This window comes from Chelmon rostratus, chromosome 3 (assembly GCF_017976325.1).
Source record: "Chelmon rostratus isolate fCheRos1 chromosome 3, fCheRos1.pri, whole genome shotgun sequence".
Taxonomy (NCBI): Eukaryota; Metazoa; Chordata; class Actinopteri; order Chaetodontiformes; family Chaetodontidae; genus Chelmon; species Chelmon rostratus.
This window is the reverse complement of record NC_055660.1, coordinates 22,244,497-22,253,647: the sequence shown is the minus strand read 5'-3', so window position 1 is coordinate 22,253,647 and position 9,151 is coordinate 22,244,497. Positions and strand designations below refer to the sequence as shown.

At 42.1% G+C, this 9,151-nt stretch overlaps 2 protein-coding genes across 3 annotated transcripts; both read right to left on the bottom strand.

Moving 5' to 3' along the window:
• Positions 1-4: 4 nt before the first annotated feature.
• npb (neuropeptide B) lies at positions 5-2,118 on the bottom strand. Of its 2 annotated transcripts, none has more exons than XM_041933095.1 (2): positions 1,299-2,118; positions 5-548 (listed from the first exon to the last, which is right to left on the bottom strand). In XM_041933095.1, the coding sequence occupies exons 1-2, from the start codon at positions 1,507-1,509 to the stop codon at positions 331-333; spliced, it is 429 nt and encodes a 142-aa protein (XP_041789029.1). In that variant the 5' UTR covers positions 1,510-2,118; the 3' UTR covers positions 5-330. The 2 variants fall into 2 exon arrangements, with proteins under 2 accessions (XP_041789029.1, XP_041789030.1); XM_041933096.1 differs by having other exon boundaries at positions 335-548; positions 1,246-2,118.
• A 179-nt stretch (positions 2,119-2,297) lies between these two features.
• Positions 2,298-9,068, bottom strand: sgsh (N-sulfoglucosamine sulfohydrolase (sulfamidase)). The gene is made up of 9 exons (XM_041933093.1): positions 8,777-9,068; positions 7,639-7,799; positions 7,438-7,543; positions 6,047-6,414; positions 5,444-5,525; positions 5,154-5,357; positions 4,458-4,624; positions 4,131-4,348; positions 2,298-2,983 (listed from the first exon to the last, which is right to left on the bottom strand). The coding sequence occupies exons 1-9, from the start codon at positions 8,853-8,855 to the stop codon at positions 2,800-2,802; spliced, it is 1,569 nt and encodes a 522-aa protein (XP_041789027.1). The 5' UTR covers positions 8,856-9,068; the 3' UTR covers positions 2,298-2,799.
• Positions 9,069-9,151: the final 83 nt, after the last annotated feature.

Here is a 9,151-nt window from a genome sequence, read left to right as displayed (position 1 = left end):
TAATAGATAAAATAAATAAAAAGTACTTTCCAGGAAATCTGCTCTGCAGTCAACTTTCTGGACATTTAATACACGTTGGGAACGGCGGGTACATGTCAGGGTAAAACAGTAAAGGTGGGAAGTCATGTGGAAAGAAAATGGTTTCAACTAACATCTCTCATACTCATTTTTTTTTTCTTTAATATTCTTGTCTACGCAACCAAAGCAACAGCTGAACAATGTGTTGTATTAAATAAGAGAACATTCAGAGTCTGCAGCGCTCCATCATCGACAATGATCGGGTTTTCCTTCGCGCCCCCTCCCCCCATCCCTCACACACTCATTCATCCCTCACTCCTTTCCTCCACTTTTCGTCTCCACAGAAGCGCTCCCGGGGCTCGGTGGAGGACCAGGACTGTCTCTGCCGGTCTGACCGGGACTCACGCGGACAGGCAGTCCAGGGAGTCCAGGGTGAGGAAGACGTCCGCCTTGCACTGGAAGGTGCCCGTCCCGTCCCGCAGCAGCTCGCAGCTCCTCAGGTTGGGAGAGATGTCCTTCACGCAGATGGCCTGCAGGGAGTGAACGTAAATGATGAAAATCACATAAAATGAACTTTTAGTGATCCTGTTCATCCTCTCTACCTCCATCATATTTCTGTAGGAACACAGACGCCTCTTCAAACTGACTTTATAGCTTTGTATTTCATTTATCTTTAAGACTAGTGGCTACTATTACTAGTAGTATTACTAGTGGCTACTATTACTTATTACTATTCGGACTATTGGTTTTGCAGTTGTAACAGCAGGATATTGGGTCGCTTATTAGATATTAGCCCCATAATTTCAATTCTTTCTATATTTTTTGATTGTATTCGTGGTTTTTTTCTGTAAATTATTAAAATGTTGACATTTTCTTCAGTTAACTTTGTCGTCATCTTTTTAGTGCTGCTGCTGCGCTTTGCCCTGCAGCGCTCGCTGGTTTGCGCCTTTACGCACGATTTGTTGAACTTTTGCCATTTTTGATCTCAGTTGTTTGTTTCGTCGTCTTGATGAAAGCAAAACAAAACTGCTGCCTAATCTCTGACTAAGGTTTGTTTCCTTGAAACATTTCTAACTTAAAATATTGAAGTATCGCTGTTCTGGTGCTGAAAGGAAAGCAACTTTTACGCGCGTCTCTTCATTTCGTCATCGGTGCAATAATAAAAAAAACAAAAACAAAAACAGAAGCCCCTCAAACAGGAATAAAGTTTGAAGTAATTGTACTCACCATGCTTTTGAGGATGGATATCTGCCTGTTAGTCTCTGGAATCACGTTGTTACCTGCTGTCTCCCCGCTGTCCATCAGCGTCTCTTCGGACTCGGACCTCCGGACGTACGGCGACCTCCTGATACCGGACAGCAAACCGGAGGCACGACCCACCGAGTAGTAACTGGGCCCGGTTGACTGCTTGTACCAGGCTTCGACTGGATGGCAGGAGACGAGTAGAGACACCGCCACACACACCACGGCAAACCGGACTGACCTCTCCATGTCTGGAACCGCCTTGGAGCTTTGAACGCAAATGAAAACGGCGCGTTTTGTCGTCTGTTGTTGGTGAGAGGCTGACTTCACGTTTCTCTGGGTGTTTGGAAAACTTTCTGCTGCTTTTATAGGCTGACTGGGCGACGTGATCGTGACCCCGGACGTTCGTCAAATCAAAATTGAGGTGGGTGGATGATGATGATGATGATGATGGTGTGTGTGTGTGTGTGTGTGTGGTATACAGTATGAGGGGGTTGGAGATGTATAGGGACGTCAGCCCTTCTCTGACGCTTGTTGAGGTAAAAGTGAAATGGATTAACATCAGCGGACCACATTAGACACACATAAGTGGTCAAAACTCAAAGACGTCCACATAGTTTATGAGTTCACCAGGAGCTGCTTCTGTATTTCACTAATGTGACATTTAGATTAAAAAGAATCCTGACTGTCTAAAAACATCTCCAACTTAAAAAAGGGAGACTGGTCCCTTCACCAAACAACTCCAAGTCTGACACCACAAAGTCAGCCGACAAAACCAAAAGATTCGGATTCAGTTTGTCAGAAAAAGATCACACATGAAATGCATGAAAGCCATTGAATTGGGTCTGTGCTGACTAACTGCATGCAACAACAGGTGTACAAATAAGAGTCTGCGTGCCTGGCTTCAAAAGACTTCGACATGAGTAAAAATAGAAAGATTAGGAGTAAAAAAAAAAAAGGAAAAGTATTAAAGCAGATCAATAAACATGAATGAATAATTGACTGCTCCAAATTGCGGTGAAAGGTTTCTACATGGCTGATTGCGAATCTGTGTCACTTCAAAGTGGAGCTCTGAGGAATCAATAAAACTTTTCCCGACTGATTTGTCGACCTCTCCGGTCACGCGTCATGAACTGTGTAAACAGCAGATCAGTAGGAGAGCAACAGTGACGGAGAGTAAAACAAAGACGGGTCCATTTCTACATTTGTTTCAATTAAATAATAACAGAGCAGTCGGTGTGTAACCACGTTGCCTCTCTATGAGACAGGTTTATGAGGACGTCTGGATGACGGGAAATGTACTTTTAAATGTATAGAAAGAGATAAGAAGGACCACTCACCTGAATGATGAAATTATCTGCTGACATAAAGAAGAATGAGACTATACCGGAAACAATGTTAGGTATCAAGGCAATTCAAGTTTATTTTTAAGCACTAAAAGCAGCACTCACATACAAAAATACAAATGTCATTTATTTTATCAGAGGAATGTGTTTGTGTATGCAGACATCATGTCAGTCAAGATGAGTAAAAGTACCATTAGAGTCCATTGTAGAGGGGTCTGCAGTGCGGCTCTAGTTTGTCCTCAAGGACGTAGTCAGGTCCACAGACCCAGGGGTCCCCCGTCTGCCACTGCCACTTCTGCAGACTCTGCCTCAGGCTCTCCAGCACGCCGCTGTAGGACGGGTCTGGCACCAGGTTCCTGCTTTCCAGTGGGTCCGCCCTGTGTTGGTGAAGCATTTGTTCAAATTTAATCATCAATCAGGAAAAACTTAGTGCCAGAGCCAAGATTATACAGATACTGACGTCTCCATGTTCCATATGATTGGTGTCCAAATTTCTTTCCAAGAAAATCTCTAGAAAATGACACTGACAGTAAAATAATGCTGACCTGTTTTAATTCTCAACACGTCAGGTCTGAACGCTGTGCTCTCCGTGCTGCCAGGAGGACAAATATGGTGAAGAAAAACTAAATTCTATATATTTATATGATATGTATATATATATTTTTTTCGGCCTAGAGTCTAAAAATACTAGAATCAGCCTAAAACTCCTCAATGGTGGCTACAGCTCTTAAAAGTCCAGAGACAACCACAAGCAGGCCTTGAAACCTGAATGATAAAGAACTCTGCCTTACTGTGACTGTGATGACTGACGGTGGTCGAAAACTGGGTTCATGTAAAAGTCATATGGTTTTTTAAAGCTAATTTAGGATTTAAACATAATGTCTGCAATTCTAGTCCCCTTGTATCTATTTGTTAGTATTTTAGAACAGAAAAACAGTGTAAGTGTGAGCAAGCACCCCGATTGCTAGTCACACAGATCTGACTCATTTTAGCACTCAGCTCTTCGTGTTCGCACTTCATTGTGTTAGATCAAAGTCAAGCAAAGGAAGCGGGATTAGCGTTAATCATTATTTTCACTACAAATTAATAGGACAAGTTCTTTTGGAATAAAATAATTCATCATTTAGTGTAGAAAATATCAATAAATAGTAAAGGTTTTTGTCACTGTACACCTGTACATCGCTTCAGCAAGGTAAGAAGTTAGACCACTGAAGGTCAAAATTTTCATATACTGTTTAAAACCAAATATATTATTTTGATGAGATTTTAAGTAGTATTCTTATGATAGGAACTCAAATTTCAGGCATTTGTAGTGACATATATAATTAAATGTTTACATTATATTTTAAATTGACAATACTGAGTATATTGACAATATTAATATTGTTGTGATCACTCTGCTCAGGGCTTTGATCTCCAAACTCATTCATCATATGCCCTTTTAACTGACTGATATTCATCCGAGAATCGTCAGTTTGTTCTCCTGAGCTGAACGCTGGAACAACATGAGCAGCTGGAACAGACCTGGTGTCGTACAGCTCCCAGCGCTCTCTGTAGTAATACTGCTCCAGGCTTTTGAACCAGTGAGTGGGCTCGCTCAGCCTGGTGCGGTTCAGCAGGTCCTGGAAGGTGGGTGACACGTAAAGGTCCTGGTCGATGGGGAAGGGCATGCGGTAGTGTAGGTTGTGGAGAAGGTGGTACGCCCCCTGGTGGACAGAGCGGGTTGGGTAGTACATGGTTACCTGCAACCAAAACGAGAGAAGGGGAGTCAGGGTATTGCGTTTGATTCCTTCCTGAAAGTCTGGGTCTGACGGTCAGTGGCGATGACGTCCTGTCTGAAAGCTCACAGACCTCGTGGAGGGACTGGCTGGCATAGACGGTGTGCCAGCTGCTGGGCTCAGTGACCAGAGCTGGCAGTAAGGAGCGGCCGGTGAGGCGGACCAGAGCGGCGGGGCTGCCGGGGAGGCTGTAGGACGGGTAGGGAACAGAAAACCAGTCCAGAATGGTGGGAGTGATGTCTGCCGAGAAAAGAGAGGGAGAGGAAGAGATTTATTTCAATTTAATGTTAATATTCATATAGAAATAATTATAGTAACGCTTAAACACTGCTCACATGCTCATAATTAGTACAGCGTTTCTATTAGTTCATAAACAGAGGCACATCTTTATAGTTACATGTCACTGTCCAATGAAAACCATGTATCTCCAAAGCTGACCTTATGGAGATATGTGGTTTTCACACAGCATATCTCTGTTAATGTCCCACACACTCAATGTTCATCACTCCTACACTTGCCACAGTTACATTTTATTTAATGTGTTGTAATTATCTGCTGCAGACATGTGTATCACAACTGTTTCTACCATTTGTTGTTGCTATTGTTTAACTTGTTTTCGTCGCTGCATTTAATTCTTACGCCCTCAGGGGGACAATTTCAGCTTGTCTTTTCTGCTGCTGATGCATCATTGATAAGTCTCCCTCTTGTGGCCAATAGAGCATATCAGATAAACAGCCCTCCTAGCCTCTTCCTGCCACCCATCTCTTACCCAGCAGGCTGACGTAGGCCTGGCTGGTGTCTCCCCATCGCTCTCTGTGCTCTGGAGAGGACACCAACATGGGCTCTGCTGTGCCGGAGCGATACAGGTTGGTTCTGCCGTTCGGGAAGGGGATGCCGTTATCGGAGCTGTACATGACAAGCGTGTCGTTCTCATAACCAGCGTCCCTCAGCTCCTGAAGAACCAAACCGATACCTGCGGAGGAAATTTACAACACATTTTACAAGAATGGCTTCTCCCCACCCTCCTATTTTTGTGCATGTGTAGGCGTTGTTACCCACCTTGGTCCAGCCTGCTCACCGTGGTGTACTGTGCTGCCAAGTCGGCTCGCGCTGCAGGTGTGTCCGGCACAAAGGCAGGAACCTGAAGTAGACACAATGAGGGCAGGTCAGATTAACACGAGTTAGGAGCTCTGTGATTTTGTTTCACAGATCAAACTTTTCATTACAATAATCAATAAGGCAAAATCTTACAATTTGTGATTACAGTGCAAATGTGATGAAGTTTAATATCAGTATAACGGCAGCAGTAGAAGTATGACCGTGAAGTGGAAATAAACATCAGTAACACATGGGAATGACACTGATGGAAATATTACTTATATGAAACAATAATGATGATATTCTACAGGATGAGAAGAATCTATCACTTTCTGAAGTCAAGTATTTCAGAGAGTAGTTACTATTACTGGCTGAAAGTTTTGCAAAGACTTTGTTGCAGTGGGGATGCTATGATACAAATATTTGAAAATATTTTTAAATGTTCATTTATATGATGCCAAGATGAAAATGGCCATTTTACAACAATTTTCTTTTTTTTTTCTTTTTTTTTACAGCTAATAATCCTTGTTTGAGAATGTGACATAAAATCTTTATACCACTGACCTTCACTTGGTCTGGTGTGTAATATTCTGGTGTCCAGTCAGGTATTCTGCCCATCCCCATTTCACCGTTCCCAAACTTCTCACAGAACGCTCCGTACTGGGGCTGCGAGTGTCCACAGCGGTGAGTGTCGTGGAAGGCAACATAAAGTAAAAACGGCCTCTCTTCATCTTTTAGACTGTCTTTATTCTCTTCTTTCTTTTGCCTTCGTTCATAGGCTTCTTCTTTTTGGGTCTGGAAAAACTTGCGGACCAGGAGTTTGATGCGAGTGATGTTCCTCCCCACCTGGAGGACAGAGTTGTTCTCCTCTGTGTATGCAAAATCAAAAGGGTATACAGATCCAGGACCGACATGCTTCTTCCCGATTATACCTGTGAGAAAGAGAGAGTGACAAAGACAGAGGGGAAGAAACAGTGATAAAAAAAAAGTGTGTGTGAGAGTGCACTTGAAATAACCTGATGGGTGTACTATGAAAGCAAATGGACAGATCATTTGCTGCCTACTTCAGTCAAGAAGAACAGGTTGTTATAATGGAGAGCTATGACGAATGTAAAATAAATATTGCAGCAAAAAGCAACACTGATGCTGCAAATATGGCAAGAGAGGAATGCTGGCACAATCACTAATTGTGTAAACGTGTAAGTTAATAAGTATTTTACCACTCAGGGCACTCTCAATGCTTTAACTTTAAACTCAATACAACATATCTAAACATTATACACAGGTATTACATTTAGGTCTGACAGAGGTGACCCCTAATGAAGGATACATGGAAATCACTTCAGCTTTGGCTGAATAAAAGTTAAATTAATTATATGGATTGAATATTATCTATGTGTGCATCAGTGTTCTATCAGCTGCACTACCAGCAGTGTAAAATGGACATGGCAGCAAATCAGGACCAAGCATAAAAACATAATCCAAAGTGGTGTGCAGTCACAGTGCCTCAATCATTTTGTAAAATATTCTGTGTATAGTTTGTGTCAATGTCACCTGAAACTAATGGAAAAAAAATGATTTTCTGCATCAAACATACAGTTTGCACTTCTGTAATTACGCAGCTTTGTTCAGTGTAATTATTAACATACTGCTCGGCAAGTTTGCACATATAATGTCTTCCTTCACCTGAGAATCTATATCTCTCATAGAGAATATGATCAGGAAAAGAAATAGGGAAAGGGGCGCTTTTTATAGCTGGTTTAAATGCAAAACTCTGAACATAACCTCCTCCAGAGCAGATTAGGTGTGCAGCGTAAATAACCATGGCGACCTAGCCAGGTTAAAAGAGAGCCACCTTTGTGACATTAAAGAAACTCTGGTTTTCAGCTCAACATACCTCGCTAACCCATTAATCTGCCTTCATAGTCCACCCCTCTGGTCTCTTTGTTATGTACCTGTGTGTATGTTGGCTTGTCTGAGGAGCAGCGGCAGACTTTGCACTCCTTCAAACGAGTTGAAGTGGTGAACACCCTGATGAAGCCCGTACATGCCGTTCTGGTGCTGAAAACACAAACACACTGTGACTTCACGCACAAATACGAGGGCGTTCATATGTGTGTGTGTGTGTGTGTGTGTGTGCTTTTTTTTTTTTTTACCTGCGGCAGGCCTGTGAGGATGGTGGAGCGGCTGGGGGAGCAGCTGCTGACAGAGGTGAAGGCGTTGTTGAACACCAAGCTACGCTGGGCCAGAGAGCGCAGGTGGGGGGTGTGGACCACAGAGTTGTTATACACCTCCGTCTCAAAACCTGCATCATCAGCTGGAAGAGGGTAAAGACACGTTTCTTAGCTCGTACACTACACTGCATATCAAAATGTAGAGAGATAATCAACTCTTCATGTTAGTACAACAATTATCAGCGAACAGCTTGAACTTTGTTAGAAAACAAGGTTGATATGATATGATTACAAATTAAAAGAATTCTGCTCATTTTTTATTTTATTCATTTTATTCATTTGTATTATTTCCAATGGGTATGCATGCCATGTGTCTACATGTTTTGATTTCTGTTGTTATGTCTCCCCTGCACAAAGTTTCTAAAAACCATCAGATAGGCAACATGTACTGTAGGTATGGCCACAAACAGATATTCTGCTGAGCCATGTTCAATCATATTTTAAGATCCAAAAAACCGATCTCATACATACAATAAAAATGCTTTTAACATTAATGTGATGAAGTCCTTTGATTTGTCAGGTTTTCGCCAGAAATACACCACTAACATCTGGTTATTTTATCTATAAACAGCTTCTGAATTGAATTTCCAAGAAATTTATGGCAGCGTGATCTATATCCATAGCAATGAAACAGCACCACATATAGCATGATATACTTTTTTGGCCAGTTTATTAGGTACAGCAGCTAAAACTAATGTAGTCTAATAAAACAGTCCTGTAATAAATGCAACCTTCATGGCAGCTGGGATGCTCAGTTTTTGTTGAGACTGTTTTACAGAGATGTTGCTTGATTATCACTTTGGAGGATGGTGTTTGTGGTGCGGTTGAACTGTAATGTTTACACAGAGGGTTGTTTCTGTCATACTTGTTATTAGTCATGTCAGTGCGGTTAGGCTGAATAACAGAAACTCGTCTCTGTATAATGCAGTGGAACTTGGTGCAGACTACTTTAGTTTTAACTAGGTGCACCTGATAAACTGGCAACTGAGCCAATTTTCCAAGTCTTTCAAACTGACAAACTTGATGTTATCACTGGATAGAAATGTAAAAGTTCACCCACCAATTATTAGAAGGACGTTTCTTCTCTTTGACTCCCCGATGCAACATGATGCCAAAAGCAGGAGCAACTCAAGTAGCATGATGATGGTGATTAGCTCTCTTCACTGTTACCCCAAAATCCAAAAGTTACCCGCTAACTTTCAAAATGTCTGCTGGCTTGGCTTTGAAACATGTCATGTGAGTCAAAACAATTACATCAGGTAAATAAAATCGATGGAGTCGTCAAAATGAAGAAATAAAGTGATAACTAGGACTGTGTTGGCTGCTGAAACTGCGCCGGACACAATCCAACGTCTTCCGCAAACAATTTAAGCCCCGCCCACCCGTGGTCACATGACAGAGGTCACATGAGTAGAGACAACAGGAACTTCAGGTT

Excerpts from the sequence above, each read along its gene's own strand:
- npb (XM_041933095.1), bottom strand. The coding sequence starts at position 1,509 with ATGGAGAGGTCAGTCCGGTTTGCCGTGGTGTGTGTGGCGGTGTCTCTA. Across the intron at positions 549-1,298 it reads GGACAGCGGGGAGACAGCAG|GCCATCTGCGTGAAGGACAT; the intron begins GTAACAACGTGA and ends CACTCCCTGCAG.
- sgsh (XM_041933093.1), bottom strand. The coding sequence starts at position 8,855 with ATGCTACTTGAGTTGCTCCTGCTTTTGGCATCATGTTGCATCGGGGAG. Across the intron at positions 7,544-7,638 it reads TCCTCACAGGCCTGCCGCAG|CACCAGAACGGCATGTACGG; the intron begins GTAAAAAAAAAA and ends TTGTGTTTTCAG. Across the intron at positions 6,415-7,437 it reads ACAAGCCAACATACACACAG|GTATAATCGGGAAGAAGCAT; the intron begins GTACATAACAAA and ends TCTTTCTCACAG.